The sequence below is a fragment of the Ruditapes philippinarum genome, unplaced genomic scaffold (assembly GCF_026571515.1).
Source record: "Ruditapes philippinarum isolate M1 unplaced genomic scaffold, ASM2657151v2 ctg1228_1_1_1_1, whole genome shotgun sequence".
Classification (NCBI taxonomy): domain Eukaryota; kingdom Metazoa; phylum Mollusca; class Bivalvia; order Venerida; family Veneridae; genus Ruditapes; species Ruditapes philippinarum.
This window is the reverse complement of record NW_026862959.1, coordinates 119,254-140,996: the sequence shown is the minus strand read 5'-3', so window position 1 is coordinate 140,996 and position 21,743 is coordinate 119,254. Positions and strand designations below refer to the sequence as shown.

Genomic DNA, 21,743 nt, shown 5'->3' with positions numbered 1-21,743 from the left:
CTTGTATGAGTTGTCTGCAATCGAAGTTCTCAACAAAAAGTAACATCGGCTATATATTAGTCGATATTAGTTGAATTTACTTTGGCTTCAGACAGCCGCATTGACCATAAGCCGGAATATCCATCCACATGGTAGTCAGGTGCCAGCCTAGATGAAGCTAGCTTGGACGACCAGGTATTGAGAGATTACTTGCTACCAGATTATGAAATATAATAATATTAGAATTCATGATGATGTTTTCTTCTTTTTGTATCAAATTGCCACACCAATTACACATCGTCATTTTTCAGGCCCATAATCATGGCACATTTGTAATTGGTGTAAGAAGACATTTGCACCTGTGTATAACCACCAACAATAAAACAATCCAAAGCCCACGGTGGTAGGTCCAAAAGAGGTGTTGGGCAAGTACCAGTATTCTTCAAAGTAAGAGATCATAAAATCTTGGCAAAGTAGGCCTACTTATAATAACGTAGCTCTGTTATTATTGTACATGTAAAGGATAAGATAATTTAAGTTATGTAGCAGATGATTAATAATCAAAATTAGCAGCTATAATAACGATGACCCAAAATTAGTTCATGAAAATAAAATGAAACCATTTGATTTAAAGTCAACTATATGGCTGAAAAAAAGTTATTTTTAGAATCACTAGCTATTGACGCAATACATGTATAACAAAGTTTATGTGTTATTAATAAATGAAACACTTTACAAGCTTAAGAGAGACAACAAACAAATAAACACATTTCAATGGAGTTATTTTTATTTCGAAAATATCTGTTTACTATCAATGTGTAATATTATCAATGTGACAAATTTGTACATACACAAGTTTCTAATGTTTGTGTAATTGACTAGGTTTCACACTCGCACTTGGAACAAAATACAAAAAAACATATATAAAATAACTGTACAAAACAAGCATAACACAATCATTCATTTATGGCAATGTTTTATCAATTAGCCGACTGAGTGCGATCCTTAATTGTACTAACACCAAGAATCTTTAAAATACACGCCAACAATATACCCGCCAAGAACCACAACCTCAGGCAAGTACCAAGCTGTTTGAGAGTTGACATTATCTTTATTTCAAAAAAAAAATCGATGAAAATTAAAAAGAAAGAAATAAAAAAAATGAGCAGACGACAATTTTTCCAGCATATATGTGGTTATTCTATGCGATCTATTGAAGATTGCTTGAACAGAGGGGTGTGACCATTGACCACCGTGTGATTGAAAGAAACAAAAACACTTCATGAAACACTGACGCCGGACACTTTTGATTGTTTTATTATATAAGACATTGCATATCTTCTTTATCATCAAAGCGGTGATGTCATTTGACTCAAATGTTTTGTTGCATTTACGACACTATTTGATTTATCATTTATTTTAATGGCTTGTCAAAAAATGACAATATTATTTATTGCTGGTACTGTCAAACTCGAAAAAAATTCCCTAGTTGTGCAATAGCTTTTGATTTACAGTAAATTGATAAACAAATTTTGACAATACAGTTTTTGAGCATACATTTGCACGTTTAAATATCAACGAAAACTATTTACAGAAATAATTTATTTTACATATAGTTATAATCATAAAATCGTTCATGAAACAGCAAAACTTTATTTTGAAATGAAGAAGAAACGAGTAAAAGCAGACAGTGTTTCGTCAGACTTAAAGTAATGAATTCATTATCTTCGAATCTTCGAGCAATCTTTCGAAGCTGCATGCAACTCTTTACATGTTTATATTAAGATGCCTTAGTTTTCGAGACAAAAATCTTTGGTTGTCAGATAAAAAAAGTATAATACATATTTTATGTGAAGGAAGGTAATCATTTATAATTTTGTGTAAGACATTCTTAATCATGTTTCACAATTAAAAATTACACAAGATCCGCAGCCGAATTTGCCGATGATTGATGCAGATAAAAAGGCATAAATTATCTAAAAACATAAATTTTAAATAAGCACTATACGTTTTCACTATTACAATTCATCATGTTTCGGACCGCTAAACTCGTTATGGGAGATAACTCCATCTTTGTCTTTATCTTCGTGATCAAATATCGTCTGAACGATGTTTTTATGATCCTCGGAATCGGGATCAGAATTTTGCCCGTGCTCCTTGGCTTGCTCGATCAAATAGGCAGAAACCTAATGAGAAATAAGTTAAACGATTAGACATAGAATGCATATCTATTGATGTATATCTAAATATATTTCAACATAAGATGTATTTTGTTGCACAGGTTAATTTGTTGGTCATTAAAAAGAGAACAACGTAAAATAATTACATTTTTTATGATGAATGGGCAAGAAAATGTTTGTTTTTATTAATTATTAAGTCTAAACAATTTCAAATGATTTTAGAAGCAAATATATCAAATTTTAAATGAGTGTTTTTTACATTTGAAAACTTGCGTTTATTCTTAATGATTTATTTCAAAGTCAAGCGACATTAAAAAAATAATCTAACGTCTTTTAACTCTATTAATCAATTCGCTAATCATATTAATTCAATCATAAAACGTTGCATCCGTACCTCGTCATGAGTAAGGACCTGATCTTCATCTTTATCAATCTGTTTGAAAACATTTGGTGGTACTGGACCGTCAGCGGTGTGGACAAGTTCTACATCAAACACCAAGGTGGCGCCTGGTGGAATAGCATCACCTTAAAACAAAAAGTCAATTATATTTTTCGGTAAAATTAACAGCAACCAGCGTGCAATTACAGTGATAGGTTACTAAGAAGTATAGATATTTGATTCAGTTATAGATATATATTTTGATGAGGGGCATACTTTGCCGACTTGCTAATAAGATACAATGTATAGCTGTCTATAGATATTTGCCCCTCACTCTTTACAGTTTAAAAGTTCGAAATCATTGACTTATGTGTGGGCCAGTATGTTTTATCATTAAGAGAACGATTCATTTTCTAGGAATATATCAACATATTTATTTCATTATTATTATTTTTAAAAACTGAAATTTTTTTTTTTGTTTACTACAGGCTTTATCAGAAAGGCTTTTTTTCTTAAATAGAAAATTGTAGTTTTATAAGAACTGCATCTTTATCAAGGTTTTTTTTTCTTCCTCTTATCTATACAAACCACGGGGTCCATAATAAAAGTTTATTATTTAATGAAATTACCTGCACCCTTATCACCGTAGGCAAGGTTTGGTGGTATAGTAAGTTTTCGTTTTTCTCCTGGGCACATGTCGAGGAGTCCATCTTCCCAACCCTTGATGACCTGTCCTATACCTAACTGGAACTGGAACGGCTGATTCCTCTCCATGCTGTAAATGAACAAACAGAAACGCTGAATAAATACATAACTGAATTTCTTAAATGAACGTGGCCAGCTTTGATTTATAAAACTGTCAATTATCAGTTATGGGGATATTAAAGTGAAAATTAAAAGATAGTTGGTATAGTGCCTGGTCAGACCGTATGTATGTTTATACTGGCCTGGTAACTATGGTGACAACGGCTAGTTATTTTCGGTTTCAGTAGGTTAAGGGTCAAATGACAACACTCAACTGTGCGAGCAAAGTATGTATCATTTTTTTTATAGCCTCTTATTTTTTCTTCAGTTAAAATTTTATTCTTTTCTTCATTTTCTTATCGTCTACTGTGTTGTCTATTGACACATTATATTAAAACATAACTATAATATATAATAAATATATATTAATGAATTCCTTATCAATAATATGACTTACTCTTTACCCTTTCTTTACTTTACTTATCTTAACTTTACTTTACTTTACTTTACTTAACTTTACTTTTCCTAACTTAGCTTTACTTAACTTAAGTTATATTAAATTAACTTTACTTTACTTTACTTATCTTTACTTACTTTACTTTACTTTACTTTACTTTACTTTACTTTACTTACATACTCTAACTTCCTTACTTATATATAGATCAAGCTAAAGTTTTATTCATATGTTATATACATGAGCTCGTTGTGAATCCTTAAAGGTTTACAAAACTTAAGAATTAAAACTAATACACACACAAAAATTATATGAAGTTTAATATAGTAATATTATCTTGTGTCATAAATGACAAGAAGATCGGAAGATTGTTTGCTTTTAATTTTCTATTTTTTGTTTAATCACGTTATACAACAACGTTACCATTAAATACAGCTATAATTTACTGCACGAAGTTTTCTCATTCCTTCTTGCAGTATTCTTTTAGAAATAAATTCCTGCAATGTGTGAATTTCACTTAAATTTTATATTTGACTTTCAAATAGCAATGAATAATTTAGTGGTCATTTCGAAGAATTACGAAAATTATGCGTGCATTCAGTATCGTATGAACGTTGATTTAATAGAAGCAGTTAATAAATGAAACCATTTGTGGAGAAAAATGCCGATTGTTACATTTAAAATGCAGAAAACTGCGTCTCTAGAAATAAGAGCTTATTTTATGTAAAAGTGTAATGTAGCAAAGGAATAATTTTATCTGACCGAAACATGTTTATAGAAAAAACAAAAGAAACACAATTCGACATAGACCTACTGTTTGATTTTCATGGCATCATGTATTAAATATATAACTCACTATTTATCATTCAGAGAGAAAAAACCCAACAAAAACAACAACAACAGCAACAAATAGTTTTAGGCGGAAAGTTTTCGAAGTCGAATCTAGTCCGACTGTGCTTTTCTGAAATTCACCCACACACAGCATTATTTTAGATACAAACTGACCACCAAAAACTTCTTAGGTCTATACAGATTTTTTTTTTGCCAAACATTAACAGGTTTCAATTTAACGGTTGTCTAACAGCGCCATGATAAATTACAATATAACCATAGCTTCTGAATAGAGTAGTCTACGTGTAGACCACCCCACGGGACTTAAATGTCATTTAGCGGCAGACGACAATTCTGAGGACTGTTTAACAATCAACAATGCGCCAAAAATATAATGAAATTAATCCGAAAAAATAAGTGTAACTAGAAAGCTTTTCTTATTGATAAAATTTGAGGTTTTTTTTGTGTGTAAAATGTGCAAATCAGAATGGAAATGTTTTCATGTTGTGTCTTGTTTTTATATTTTTTTTATCCTGTTCTATAAGCAAACAATAAAATATGTAAAATAGGATATTTAGCAAATCTCACATTATTTACATATACTATAAAATTTGATGAAACGAGTTTAAAACATTATTATAAAGTGAGCCTCTTGGACAAGTTTAATAAGACTTTACAAAACTTGATGTACAATAAGACAAACAATATGAAATTATTTTTATGAAAATGTGATGTTATAAAATAGACCTGCTTTATTGTCTTATATCAAGAAATACAAAATGGAAAAGTAACTGACGCCATGTGATAAGATAAAAAACTGATTTCATTTACATATTTCACAAAAATACTTTAATTAAAGATGAAGATGATGATAATGATGATGATAACAGTATGTTAAAAGTGATGATGATATTGACGATGATGATATTGATGATGATGATGATGATGATCGCAATTAATTTTCAGGAACATTTTAGAACATTTGGAGAATCAATATGTTCGAGAAAGACACTGCATTACTGTAAATAACCAATTAAATGAAATAAAGGATTTGCGTTAGTGGCATTTCTATGGGAACCCGATATGCGGTCACAGCTGCTATAAGACACTACGGCGCATTTATCTTTATTAATTTTGTGTCCGATGCCGTTCGATATAACCCGAGACAATATTTTCACGTAATTAAAATGTTTATATAAATGGGACTTGAAACATCGTCCGCAAGCGTGCATAAGTATCTAAATTTTGTCTGTTACTTTTGTTAATACAAAGTTAAATGACATATATTTAGCTACTTAAGTTTTAATTAAAACTGCTGTGTGTCGCTTCATTCCTAAAGCTGTTCTTTCATATCATAATAGATTTAACCGGTAAGAGTATTTTCTCCGCTTTACCAACACAAACTTATAAGTAAACTTTTCTTAAATTAAACAGTAGTGTTAATAATGGTTCAAGCGATTAATACCAATATTCAAAACATTTCCTGAAACTTAGTGAAGACACACTGCTAGTATAACCTTTCCGGCAAATAACGGGACAAGCAAAGCGAATAGCCTGTGATTTTACCGGAAGTAATGATGAAACAACACTCAACGGCCGAAAATTGCAAGCAAAATGTCAGGACATAATGGCACTATTCTATCATTTATAATCAATCTTTCTTTTTTTAATAAGCTGTTGAACTACCTCCTATCTTTCATACGTAATGATGGGATAGTAGGATTTTCTTTAGCAAATATATATATTCAATTAAAAGTCCTTAATTAAATTTAGCTGATATACAAGAAATAAAAGTATCAAGTTGCGAACGTGCCGTGCCGCATAACATTCTCTGAAAAAACATGTAAAATTAATGTTCGTCAGGCAGATTTTAAAATGTAATCAATAATGGTAATATCAAAAATATAAAATATTAATATAATACAGAGGTGGCTTACAGTACATTATATAGGATAGTCATTTGGTTTCTAAAAGGAATTTGCAAAAGCATGCATATGGTTTATTAACATATAAATAATGCACGAAACTTTTATATGCAGCAATACGCCATGAAATTGAAACTTAGAACCTTAAAAAAAAAGAAAAGATAAAATGATGAATGCAGACTCTGTGTCTAAAATACACCAGGATCTTTTATTTGCTTGTATTGTAATTGTTGTAGTTAATACCCTAAAGCACTTGCCGCCATGAACGTTTACGTCTACGTTAAGATCAATAATACGCTTGATACAGCGTTGTAACACGTTGACGTATCCCCCTGAGGCGTTACGTTTCAACGTCAGATCAATCTTCAGTCATTTATACGTCTTTTGTATTGTTATGCTTATAGCATGCTTAAACGTATAAATTCATATTTTACGGTTGTAAAATGGATTGCTTAGTACACGTATTTCAGTGACAAACTATTTTTATAAATGTAAAAGAGAGTTGAACGTATATAGTTTATGACACATTCTTTAATCTCTAAAATGTGGCAGTGTTTGATCTGTAATTAATAAAATATTTCACATAGAAGGCAATTCAAGGATTAAAATCTATTTAAATACATTCGTTTAGAAATAAAGCAGCATTAACGTTCATGAACATTCTTTTTTATCAAGTTTTATAATAGAATAAAGTATTAATAACAGTGGTCTCATCACAAACTGTCCGGGCGGTCACTTCGTTTACATAATGAATATACAATGAATAAATAAATAAATAAATAAATAAATAAATAAATAAATAAATAAATAAATAAATAAATAAATAAATAAATAAATAAATAAAATAAAATAAATAAATAAATAAATAAATAAATAAATAAATAAATAAATAAATAAGCAGATTTTTATCTTCAAAATCATGAGTATTGTCCGGGCGGTTTGGTCTCTTTTAGAATTCACATTTTATTTCTTGTAGAATATACTAAACAGAACAATTTTTGAAATCGCTTTTAAAAATAAAATTGACAAAAGGATCAATAAACAGTTGTAATTATGAAGAACTAAGCACACCGCCCTAAATGCATTTTTTACGACTTTGCAGTATGTTTTATATAATGTATTTGTAATTTTGATTTAATGAATGATGGTTCTATTTCACAAACGGTATTATAGGTATTATAGTTCCTGGAAAATTAGTTCACAGCTATGCGGCGGAGGCGTTTGTGGGAATGTCAAAGTAATTATAGGAGATGTTATTGCTATTGATATGCTGAACCTTATTGGTTGTATGAACATTTATATCTATTTACTTTCCAATTTTAATACTGCTGAATTGATATTTCTTATGCTCTATACCAATTAGGAAGAGGCAGATAACTTAAGTTTTGTTAATGTGTACTCGAGAAAAATAAGAAAATATTCATTTATTAAACATAAACAACATGTATGATTTGTATAATAGGAAATCATGATTTGTATAATCGGAAATATTAATAAATAATTAACTGGTGCATTTTGGTGTTTTTAGATAATAGTACTGTTTGTAATAAACAGTATTAGGTGTACAAATTTTAACAGAGTTCGATTTAACAGTGGTCACCATAGAAAATGCTGATAAACATGATATACATTTCAGGTGTTTTTTTTCTGCCGTTTTCTTCTCATGATAATTCCTATTTATTCAGAATCGCCTTGTATTGTTTGTAAACAATAGATATATCAACGTTATATAATTCAGTATTATCTCCACGTTATCCACGGAGAATCTCGCGTCAAATGAGACTTATCTTACAACTGTAATCTTCAGTATCTGTTTCCTATAGTAGAAATAAATTTCAAGTTCACACGCTTAAAATGTCACCTTTGATTATACATTAAAGATCTTAATACTCATTCAAATAACCTTCATAAAAGATTATAATGGGAATGAGCACAACTGGTATTGTTAGCTTTATTGATATCTTACCTGATATAGAAGTACAATTGATAATCCGTTCATCTTATTAAACATTGTCACATCTCAATACAAGGTTTTTATTACAAGTTATTGACCGGTAAGCCGTTTTACGTTTTTCTCGACTGGTGGTTTTCATACGTTTGGAGAGTTCTTATTATAAATAATAATCTGAGACATAAAAAGAGTCATAATTATTTTCTAGCTCCCGCTTTATCAAACATAGTATCTCATTTACGATTAGATTGGAATATTTCAATAACTTGTTTAATTTATTTTTGATTGCGTTGATACTGGGTTATCAAAAGAAGTTAGTTAGAAGGCGGCGTTTACTCTCTGCGTGACATTTTCACAATTTGCAGAGTAAAAATATATTTATAGATATAATCTCCCCACTGCATGAAATATATTTAAGTTTTAATGTCATTCATTAAGATAAAAAATTTATGATATTCTTCCTTATTATTTACATGTACGTAATGTCTCCGTGGAAAAAAACCTATAAAAAGAATTGATAACATAATATGTTAAGTCTATAAAGCTATATGTTAAGAAAATTACTTTAAAAATACGTTTAACATAGCTGAATGAAAAAAAAATATGCATGAACAGTGTATGTATCTGTATTAATTTCATAAGAGCGAATCGCGCATACTATTAAAGTGGTTAAACTCGTTCTTAGAAAAGCGGCATAATACTTGTTCAATAACAAAGATATTCTATGTTACAGTGCAAGACCTTTTGGGAGACAAGGGGTTGTTAGTTGCTGGGAGATTTTGCTGCAGTAAAATCTATATTGCGAAGTCATACTTTATAAATACTGTTATTGTAAAGAAGGTAATCGCTGTACAGAGGGTCGTTATATAGAGAACGTACTGTCCAACTGTTTCAACACTCCAACATAAGACTATGGATTATAAGTTATAGTTTTATGCCCTTGAAGGGAATGATTATTTTTTCTTTTAATTGTACAACTCACATTCTAAAGATGCATTATCAGTTTTTGCTCATTGTTAAAGAAGTTAAAACAGAATCCGAATCATTGATGTTTTAAAACATTCCATTATAAGTATGCCACGTTACGCTGACGTGTGAACATTTTAACGTATACAATCTTCATATAAGTCACGTGACGTTAATTGAGCGTTACGTTTACATACGTTCCATACATGTGTGTATATACAAATATCACTTCATGTATATAGTAAATAAATATTAACATTAAGGTACGTCATTGAACTTAGTACTTCGCTGGTTTAAGTCCTGCCCCAGGAACTTAACATCTATCATTTGAGAATTCAAACACTTAATATATCTGATTGCCAACCACTAAAATGTTAATGACAAGGTTTAGTGCTTTAAGCGAAATTGTAAAATGAAGTTATAACATTTAGATATGAATGCAATAAAAGAAACCATGACACTAACCTGCTATCAAACTGTGTGCCATTCTCGAGGAATCCTGCATAGTGCATCGTCACAAGATCATGTTTTTTCGTTTTTCTGTCACATTTCTCGATTGCATGTAATACTTCAATTTTAAGTTCTCCATCTTCACAATTTACAAATATGCCTGCTAGGGCAACCAATAGGAATATGTAAAGCACGTTAGACATATTGTTAGCTTATTAGATTACGTTAATAATTAACTCTATTAAAGCTGGTCACATATGGTGCCCATTTAAAGATAAGGCAAGTTTAGTGCTCCAACGTGGCACGTATTAGGCGGATTTTGATTGGTTAAGACATCTTGTCTCTTTACAGTTGTCATTCTTCGGTAGTTTTCGGCAATCACCGGGTTTTATCATTAATTATGTTGCAACTGTATTTCGTTGATGACAATCCCTCATTGTTTTACCTTTGACACGCGCTATTTGTCGTCTGATTGGTTGTTAGATATAGACGAACCATTCTACAACACGTTGTATTGTTTTTTTGTTTAATGATACATCATCATTAGATAGCAACAAACAATTTTAGACATAATCACTCAAAATTTTTCTATATTTTACTACATGTAGTTTATTTATTATATTTATACTATACCGCCAGATGAATACATAATTTCTAAAACTGCTTCAAGCATAATCGAGTTTGTCGAGTATGATAAAATCTTGAAAAAATGGCATAACTTTTGATTTATAATTTTGATGATTTTTTTTTTAAGAATAAGTAAATGGAACAGATACATGTTCTTAGTAGAGTTTTGAGGATATAGTATCATTTTTTACCAATTTATTCTATTTTGCGTATTTAATGTTAAAGTGTTTTACATTCACGCATGTTATTACATAATAATGTTTATATATCTACAGAATGATGTGGTTTTTTTTATATCAATTGTAAATGAAATCTTGCCTAGCACCCGGGATATATAAGCAAACAACCGTTAATATAGGGCGATATAACATGTCAAAAAATCTTTATAACTAAAAGTATATACGTCGAATGTATCGGTATAGATTACAGAGTACCATATACTATGGAACGCCGTGACTGTCTTATGTAATCAATGTTTTTGTTATCTTGTGAAACGATGATATTATTTTGTCGTTTGAGCATGTTAACATGTGCAATTTACATCATGTCTTGTCAAATGAACATGCTGACTTGTACAAACAGCATGTTAACTTGTCAAACTATAATGATGACATGTGCAGACAACATGCTATCTTGTCAAAGTATCGTGATGACTTGTGCAAACAACATGTTAACTTGTCAAAGTATAATAATGACTTGTGCAAATGACATGGTAACTTGTCAAAATGTAATGATGACTTGTGCAAACGTCATGTGAACTTGTCAAATTATTGTGATGACTTGTGAAGACAGCATGTGAACTTGTCAAAGTATAATAATGACTTGTGCAAACAGCATGTTAACTTGTCAAAATGTCATGATGACTTGTGCAAACGCCATGTTAACTTGTCAAAGTATAATGATGACTTGTGAATAGGACATGTTAACTTGTCGAACTATCGTGATGACATGTGCAAACAGCATGTTAACTTGTCAAAGTATAATGATGACTTGTGCAAACAGCATGTTAACATGTCAAATAACCATGATGACTTGTGAAGACAACATGTGAACTTGTCAAAGAATCGTGATGACTTGTGCAAATGACATGTTATCTTGTATCATGCTGACATGTCAAAAAAGCACTGTTAACTTGTCAAAGTATCATGCTGACTTGTGCAAATACCATGCTAACATGTCAAAATTCAATGATGACATGTGTAAACAGCATGTTAACTTGTCGAATTATCGTTATGACATGTGCATACAGCATGTTAACTTGTCCAAGTATCATGATGACTTGTGCAAACGACATGTTAACTTGTCCAAGTATAATGATGACTTGTGCAAATGCCATGCTAACTTGTCAAAATTTCATGATGACATGTGCAAACAGTATGTTAACTTGTCAGATCATCGTGATAACATGTGCAAACAACATGCTAACTTGTCCTAGTATCATGATGACTTGTGAAAGCAACATGTTAACTTGTCCAAATTTCATGATGACATGTGCGAACAGCTTGTTAACTTGTCAAGGTATCGTGATGACTTGTGCAAACTACATTCTAACTTGTCAATGTATCATGATGACTTGTGCAAATGCCATGTTAACTTGTCAATGTATCATGATGACTTGTGCAGACAACATGTTAATTTGTCAAAGAATCGTAATGACTTGTGCAAAACACATGTTAACTTGTTAAGGTATTATGAGCATGTCATCACGATAATTCGACAAGTTAACATGCTGTTTGCACATGTCATCATGAAATATTGACAAGTTAACATGTCGTTTGCACAAGTCATTATGATATTTTGACAAGTTAACATGTCGTTTGCACAAGTCATCATGATACTTTGACAAGTTAACATGTTGTCTGCACATGTCATAATGATTATTTGACAAGTTAACATGCTGTTTGAACAAGTCAGCATTGTCTTTAGACAAGATATGATGTAAATTGCACATGTTTATATGCTTAAATGACAAAATAATATCATCATTTCAGAAGATAGCAAAGACATTGATAGCATAAGACAGTCACGGCGTTCCATACTATACCACATATTGAAATGATGACATTATCATTTGTCAGGTACAATGGTTGTATGTTTATTATGTTGGATTTTAAGCTACAACCATACAGTGTCTTCCCAGCTTTGCTCAGGATAGTACCTATGTACATTGTGTCCGACATGAGCAGAAATTTGAGTAAAGTAGAACCACCAATCATCCATAAGATAGAGGGGTACCTTTTTCACCTGAAAATATCAAATTTCCCCGCGCGGAGATAGCATAATTCACATTCAGCATTCAGGCAACCTGCTTATATCGACCTTTATTCCTCTCAGTGGTGAATTTAACAAACAAAAGTACAATACATACCGACATTTTTACTATGTTAACTCACCTATTTAAAGTCATATTAAGAAGGTATACTTTTTGTGTAATGACTTTTCTATGAATCTAAAAGGAAAGAAAAACGAATTAGACATTTATGACAGCATTTGAACTTTTCTATTAGCTTTAAAACGCAGCTGACCGACACTGCAAAGGTCATTTGGCGACTTCCCTTATTTACTGATGGAGGTTAAAACTTCGTGAAAACCATAACCACCATTAACAAATCTGGAAAATAACAATGAAATCAAAGTTTAAAAGTCGGGGGAAGTACTACATCACCTACATCCACTGTCATTGACCGGGTATATACATGTATATAAATGAGTGAATTTGCGACATTCAATCATGCCATTCTTTGTAATTATTTATCAGTATTAGGATAGACACATCAGTAAACTTGATAAGTCAGCATATATGTTAACTATACAGTATTTAACTTACTTCGTTTCCAATAAAAAGTATTTCAAGGGGGAGGAAAGACAATACATGTAGTACGTAATTGTAATCTTTTATTGTTCTATATTCTCGTAACCTGAACAACTTCATTTGAAAAAAAAAATGTTGGAATATTTTTAAACTATATCTTAGAAACCTTGAAAGAAGACTAATTTCATAAATCTTTTTTATTTTTCATTTTTACTTGAAATTTAAAACACAAACTATTGAAAAACATTCGTAAGTGAATCTTTGTCTGGCTCACCAACTATACGTCTCCATTATTGAAAAATATACTTTGAATACTGTTTGAAGGAAACGTTAATTAAACGGGGATAGTGAAGATTATTACCTTTCTGATAATATAAAATGAACTTTTGTTCTATTTTAGGTAAGAAAATTAAAGTGAATTGGTCTACAACAGGCACATTTTCCATTAGTACGAGGGCATATTTTAATTAGTAGCAACGGCAGCGCGTTTTTATAAATAAGTCATACCTGTAAATATTATTAGTAGAGTTCTTAAACATATTCACCATGGACCTTTACACATTTTTCAACCCTCAGAAGACATTCCGAAAGAGCATTTTTGAATTGTTCTTTGGGTATGATGTTTATACACTGTAGAGAGCTCTTCCGCCGGCACCGGCGACACGAAGGCAAGATTTGATGTATGGATTAAATCAAAAGTCACAAGGATAGAGGTCAGTAATATAAGCGGGATGTAGCAAAACCCCAATTCTCTCAACCTCTAAATAAACTTTAGAGAAATGTGATCCTGCGCACCTCTGACATTGGGTTCTTTGTAAGGTAGTGATTAACCTAAGCAGTGAGAACATTGTCACGGTAAAATGTTCCAGTGACACTACACTTCTCAGGCACAGCGACCTGGGCCACTTTTCCATCACTGTCAAAAAGTAGAACGTACATAACTCTTTTTACGGTCCTGCTTAGTCGAGCAACAACTGAGCTATCGCTGTTTTCAACTACCAACATTTTATTACTTTTATTACGGAAATTGGCCGCCCATGGTAGAAAATCATCCTTAGCATAAGTTCTATCTTTCTAAAACATAGACACCCACCTGGCCATTGTACGATATGAAAGGGCAATTTCTCAATAAACTAAATCTAGATCCGTTTTTATTTCTGACGAGCATTTAACCCAATTACCTACAAATTTTGCAATAAGCTCTTTGCTCCTCTGTCAAATCATAGGAACTCTAGAACAGTACCGCATATTGCGGCGCATAAATTCGAATCCGTACCGGCTTTACAAATTGTTTGTCCGACCTTCAAAGATCTTTTCATATTATTCGAGTGGGTGGTCTTTAATTATATGATCTCAATTCAATATAATCTGCTTATTTAAAAATCAGTCTAATTTACGGTATATTATAATACCGTAAAATTTGACCAGTTTTAAAAGTAACAGTTTAATTGATAATATACTTTTTTGAGGCCTTATACTCAGATAATACAAAAAGATATTAAGATGTAGCAGAAACATTTTAAAAACCGTTACACGATCGAAAATATTCGCTGCAATATGCGGTACCGTTCTCGAGTTCCTATGTCTTACATAACACATTGTATACACACCGGTCTCAAATATCGAGTAAGACCGGTGTACACAATGTTACATAACATGCAATGCAACTCAATGTTTTTATTGCAGTTTAAGAGTTATAGATGTACGGTTAAATTAGATGTATTATAGTTTAACATGATTATTTCGTGCTCACTAATGTAATTGACAGGCGGATAGATACGCCACTCGAGGTGTACAGGTCGTATTGCCAACCCACCCATCCCTTTAACCGTTGTGAGTCTTAGACAATATGTTCTGACTTAAAATAGCTATTATTTTATTTAGTTATATCAAGATAAGCCAAATGTTAGAATATAACTGTAGTCAGTGAATTAAGCACGTTTTTAATTTTACTGGCAATAAAGCTTTTGGTTGTTGTTTTCCATAGATATCGACATGTTAATAATCAAGATAATAGTTTATTTTACAGGCTGTGAGCTAGTTCAGAGGTTCATCTTCCGAAGACATGAAGTGTTATATTTTGTATTGATGTGTATTAAATGATATTGAAACAATGCGAAGGTCTTCATCCTATTTCAGTGTTGTTGTTTATTCTGTCCCAGACTAAAGGTCTTATAACTCTTATTAGGTGATAAATGATTTATTTTCGTTTAAGCGAAGCGAATTAGAAAATAAGTCATGCTTAAAACCAGTACAAAACATTATGTATTCAAATAAACTGCTAAAATTTTATTGCACGTGCAAATCGTGCGAAAATAGACTGTTGGTTAGAAATATATCAATAATCTATCCTACGGTATATTATACAGTCATATAGTACTTTCACTTGTAAATCATGGTTAAATAGAGTTGTTGCCACTAATTAAAATATTTCAAAATATTGACAAAAAAAAAAAACAATAGAAAATTATCATTTGGGTACTCTTATAAAATTATGTCTTTTGAAATTAGAAAATATAAGTGAAAAAGTAGCGCTGAATAGGCGTGACTTCCAAGAGAAGCGTGAGAGATGTTGCAATTTTACATTATTTAACAGATTCAATCAAATCGGAGCTGCAAATTTTATGTAAGTTTGTTGTTTTCATCGCCCTTGTTTTTTGTTGATTTGTAGATTTGTTGACGTCACAACTGCCACATGCCAGCTGTAAAATGTTGTCACGTACGTCACTTTATTGATGTCATATATTTCTAGTCACTCAGTATTATTGATTCCAGTACATTATAGTGTTGAGCATTGAATACTGCTTAAGCCGGTGCTAGGGGGCATGCGGGATATAGCATTTTACATTATCTCTTATGAACAGACTCAATCGAACGGAAGCTACAATTTCTATATAATTTTGTTGTCTCCTTGCTTCCGAGGGAACAACATTTTTCCAAATTCCCAAACAAAATACAGAATTAATTTCACTTCACTAATGACATAAAAGCAAAAATAGCAAAAATTGGTTCAGCTATATAGCAAACGAATAACATTTTGGAAACTGTAATAATACACAAAAAGTAAATGCTTTAGAAAAAAGCATGTTAAGGCTGCTAAGGACCTGTTATGAAAGCTTTAAGGTTTCAACTGTTGTTGGGTTTCAATCGAGAAAACTGTTTAAATTATGGAAGGCGTTCGTATCGACAACAACAGCGTTATGCAATAGACATTACGTAAAAATATAGACGAAGAATAACCCGAAAAGGTTTGAACGAAAAGTAAAGTCGAAAAGTACAGGAAAAAGCAATAGATCTGTATTTTAGTACACAAATGCCATGTTACACGTTATTTGAGAGATGTATTTGAGTATTTATACAAGATATGACTTTTGAATTTGAAATAAACAAAGATCTGAAATGTTAAAGTTTCAAAGCGTTTTTTGACCATTGTTGAGAAGTTCATTAAACTTAACACCAGTCATATCCTGCTTGATGATTATAACGTTGGATTCATTAATGACGTTCATAAGGTTAAAATTGTTATAATAAAATTGCAATGAAACTTTAATTCCTTTAAAGATTTAATATTTTATTCATAATTTCAATTACTATCGTATGTTCGTTGAACAAAATTAATTCGAACCACAATATCAAGATGCAATATACATGGAATCACATTTATATTTTCAATAAGCTCTGTCTAGACGGTTGTTTCAAGAAAGCGATTTGAAATATATATTACTTTAAGATTCATTAAGCGCCAGAAATGAATACATTTTTCATATCTGTTGAAAGAGCAAACATGTGTTTTATAACTTTGTAATAATATATTAAGAACATGTGAATGCTTATTCCTAGAATAAAATAATTCTGTATGTGTAATAAATTGTTATTTTTACAAATGTTGCAAAATGAGAACAAAAATTTATTTTGGCTCCCATACAAAATACGAGTAGCTGTCAAAACCTAAAATAGGCAAAAGATGACACAGCCAGATGACACAAATAAAAATAATCCCTGCATGCTTAAACGTTAACAAAATAAATTACAAACAGTTTTAATAAATGTCTCGTTATGATGAAACTATCATGTACAGTTTTGAGGGGCGCTTGTTCAGCTGACAGAGCTTTGGTATATGTCAATTTACATTCTATGCACACATTGAGAAGTTTAATATTTAGCCTTTACATACACTGCACGTTGCCTTTCACACATACACTGTACGTTGCCTTTCACACGTTAGTATAATTTGAGACAGCATCTTTTAGTCTATGCAGAATTTATTCCCTGCGGTCTGGAGACCGCAGGGTATTGGTACGCGTTTAACTTTTGAGGCATGGAGGAGCACGTGACCTGTTTTCGGTACATGGAGGAGCGTGTGATCTGTAAACCGTACATGATTGGTTAATTGACCTTTTCGAAAACCTGGCTAAATACCGTTTGCCGGTACGTTACGGATAGTCCTCTAGGGAATAAGTCAGAATTACACAAAAACAATTACGTGATATTTTTAATTTTCTATAATTATGTTACCGTTTAAGGTGGAAAAACTTGAATGATGCGTTTGAAAATTATCAAAGTTTCTTTAATATGTATCTCAAAATGTTACAAACAATAAATTGTTTATACTGAAAATCTACAAAATTAAAATATTCGTAGTGGCATCTGCCATAATAAATAGAGATATTTTCTGCGAAAACTTGTGTGTTGGCTTTATTTTTTATTTTTATTTTTGCTCGGAATTATTCAAAAAATGGTAGACCTATTTAATCATTTTCTTAAAAAGAAATAATTTTATTGTTTTATGTTCGACATTCTCCGGGGCATCAACGGTCACCAGTTTCCAAAGACCATTTTCTATATTGATCGATTATTGTCAACTATATTCCTGATACAAACGTTTATTTATCCCCCCCCCCCAAACAATGTTGAAAATAGTTAAATGAAATATCTTTATATCATTAAAAATGTTCCCCGCAGGAAACCATTTTATTTGTTTTAATTTGATTGTGTAGGAAGCGATAAGCTTACTGGAACACGCTCTGCATGCTCTTGGAATCACCCAGTACTATGCAATTAATGTAACGTGTCTTGCTTGCCCCTGAAAATGTTTGAACACACACGGCCAGCAACTCTAAGATTACTACTCTTATGAGTTAATCATTCTGCCACGCAGCAACCCTTTTATGGTACACACTAGTCTGACGATTCCCTCAACACAATAATTCGTTCAGCTCACGCTTGTCTTCGTCCTGTTTGTTTATTATGAAAAAGCAAAGCCTCACAGCGAGCTCAATTTATTTTAGCCGTGAAATAGTATAAAATCGTTCATTTATTTAACATTTTCCGTTTTAAAACTGTCATTCGGTATTTTATACACTGATTCCGTTTATTCTGGTTCCCTGTCCTATTATGGTTCCTAAAAAAGTGCACAGGCAACCAGTCTACGCATCCTTTATCAATCAGAATACCTCAGCTTTTATCGTTATCTTGTAATTCGAAAAGTTGCGATGTGTCAATATCCCACCTTCGATCTATCACTATCTAGCAGGTACTTGCGTTACCGTAAATCTCGCTTTGGGAGCAGGCCCTTTGGGCCAGCTCTTTGAGCTCGCTATGAACTTTTAAAAATATACTGTATATAATTTAAAGCACGTTCATCGCAGAGGACTAATTAATAGTCCAAAAGTCATATTTAGGGTAGAGAGGTTATTTTGATTTCTTTGCCAAACATTTTGTATAGACAAAAAAATTATTCGGTATACCGTTATAAAGACGTTTGATTGGTTATATAGGTAAGTTTCCTATTGTTTATATCAGGTCATATAACCTGTTAAATACACAATAATGTTTTATGCTATCATGCACTGTATATGTTAGACAATTAATTTATAGTATGCTATTGTTATTATTAATTAAATACAATGTACATGTTATAGCTGTTTCTGTTTCGATCTAAAAGGAACTTTGCTGTTCTTTTATATTCACTATTCCAAGCTTTATTTTGATGGATGGTAGATATTATGACGTCAACTGAGATCTATGTGTTATCCAAAAGGATTGTATAGGAAGGGCATAAATATATAGATAAAATGTTCCTTATTTAAATCTGTTTGTTATTGAACAGGATATCCATGTTGGTAAACTCATTTCAGTAAACAGGACATTATTCTTACAAACTATTAAAGTTGAACTTACGTAAACCTAGAGATCTATATTTAAAGTTATAAAGATTTTGGACCCTATATAAACAGCTGTGTTTACGTATTATATATACACCAACAACCGTTTATATACACATGTTTAACTGTTAAGAATCTTTATAACGAATAAATGATACAGCAAACTTATATTAATTGAGAAAACAAAATGAAATTGCTTTATATAAAAATCATTTTCCAATCAAAAGCGCTGTTACAAACTTGCAGTGTTATGAATTGAGTGTCACGGCACCTCCACGCGAACCTGCCATTTTGACAGAGAACTTCAGGTGAATAAGAAATGATAATTACATGTATATGCACAAAGAATGCTTTAACTTTACTGTAATATTTTCAAAACCGGTTTCTCCCAGGCAATATGTAATTTATACGTCATGTTAGTTCTCTCACGGACATCTCGTCAATTATCGTATTATTATTTATGTTAAATTATGTATGTCAAAAATATATTTCAAGTATACCTTTTAGTCAGGTGTGGCTCGTTAAAATGTCTATATGTGTACATTAAAGAAGCCGTGGATACAAAATAAAAATACCTTGTCCCCACTACTTAATCAAACAGAGCCCTTCATTGTTTCATTGCTCAGGGCTCCGATTTACAACAACTGCTGTGCGGTGTTACAATTTCTTCATACGTCATTTCTGTGTAGTTATATTTTTCTCGTCTTTAGGGAATATATAAATTATTAATTTCAATATATCTGCTTTTGGAAACACCACTAGGGGCGTGAAAGATGTGGCAATTTCCATATATTCCGTATTATCAATTATTGGTTAGTTAGTTTTCATTGCCAAACATTTTGTGTAATAAATTTTGATAATCAATATTTAAAAAGTTCACATTTTCTGATACGTTATACATGATTTAGTCAATATATTTTTGTTTCGCAAACCAGAGTAGGCATCGCAAATAAATAAATAAATAAATAAATAAATAAATAAACAAAAAAATTTTTGTTAGCTTTGCGCGCCAGTTGATCTACGTAAGAATTTAAAATTTCATACTTTTGGACCTCTTTTAAATTTTAGGAGACCTTTAAACAATTTAAGCACTTGATATTAAATGAAGTAGGTTAGATAAGCTATCTTATTGTTCTTACACTTGAAATGAAGTATGGTACAATATATTCAAGATAACATTAAAATGCTCTCATCATACTATTGGTTTGTTGCGAGAAAACAAGCATCTGTTGATTAATGATTTAAAGAAAGTTATTAGAGGTAATCAGCTTAATTTCGAAACGACCAGTATTATATCTATTGATTAATCGTATTATCTGAAATTACGATATCCAGAACGAATTAACTATTCTTTATGTCTGAAATGATGATAGTAAGAACTACCAGTTCTTCTTTATATTTGACTATTTGACGAATGAATGATGAATACTAGAACTACTTTTTATTGTCTTAATTTCAAAAATGATAAACATAAGATCTATCAATGATTCTTAATATCTGAAATGATGAATACAAGAACTACTTTCTTTATTTTCTGAATTTCATTTTTTATTTTCTTAATTTCAAAAATGATAAAAACAAGAACTATCAATGATTCTTAATATCTGAAATCTACTTTTTTATTTTTATTATCAGAAATTATCTTCCTACAAAAGAAACAAAAACATACCAACATGTCCATATAGTTTGTTATATACTGATATTGTGTTTATATTATTGATTTTAATGTTTATTTGTTCATTAATTTATTAAATAAGTTCAACAATGTGCCTCTCTTTTTCCATCTCAATCCAGCTTGCTTCAATTTATAACCTGCTCTGCTGCTGTTAACATTTATGTCAAAGACTAAATAACTCAGCTTCAGTTTTATTGTGCAAATTGTGCTTAAAACCGGACACAATATTGTCAATTAGTTAATTAGTGTATAAATCAAATGAAAAATGCTTAATTGAATAAAGTAAACATTAATAATTCAGTGCCCTGTATTGTAGATGGCTGATATTATTACACCGATTATTTTGAACAGGGTTTATAATATAAAATAGTCTTTGAATGAAAAACGTGACACGATATTGCAAAACATGAACATTTTGGTTGTCTATTGTTTAAAAATAATTGCTTATTATTCGCTGTCCAGTAGCATTGAATTAACCATTATATCTATTTTAAAAGAATAGTGATTGTAGGGTATTTAATAATCATTATGAAATCGATTCAGTTTCGGGAAGGCATTCTCGCAATGAAAAGCGTATATACTTAAGCTTAGAAAATTGTTGATTTG

At 31.2% G+C, this 21,743-nt stretch overlaps 1 protein-coding gene across 1 annotated transcript; it reads right to left on the bottom strand.

Annotated features, from left to right (window-relative positions):
* Nucleotides 1-744: 744 nt before the first annotated feature.
* On the bottom strand, nucleotides 745-10,169 carry LOC132720790 (FK506-binding protein 2-like). Its single transcript, XM_060705004.1, has 4 exons — nucleotides 9,875-10,169; nucleotides 3,168-3,313; nucleotides 2,554-2,684; nucleotides 745-2,165 (listed from the first exon to the last, which is right to left on the bottom strand). Exons 1-4 carry the CDS (start codon nucleotides 10,060-10,062, stop codon nucleotides 1,998-2,000), a joined length of 633 nt encoding a protein of 210 aa, XP_060560987.1. The 5' UTR covers nucleotides 10,063-10,169; the 3' UTR covers nucleotides 745-1,997.
* Between the last annotated feature and the right edge of the window lie 11,574 nt (nucleotides 10,170-21,743).

Bases quoted from the DNA above. Each gene is read 5' to 3' on its own strand.
- LOC132720790 (XM_060705004.1), bottom strand. From the start codon at position 10,062: ATGTCTAACGTGCTTTACATATTCCTATTGGTTGCCCTAGCAGGCATA. The intron at 3,314-9,874 runs GTTAGTGTCATG...GTTCATTTACAG, and splicing joins GGCACACAGTTTGATAGCAG to CATGGAGAGGAATCAGCCGT. The intron at 2,685-3,167 runs GTAATTTCATTA...TTTTGTTTTAAG, and splicing joins CTACGGTGATAAGGGTGCAG to GTGATGCTATTCCACCAGGC.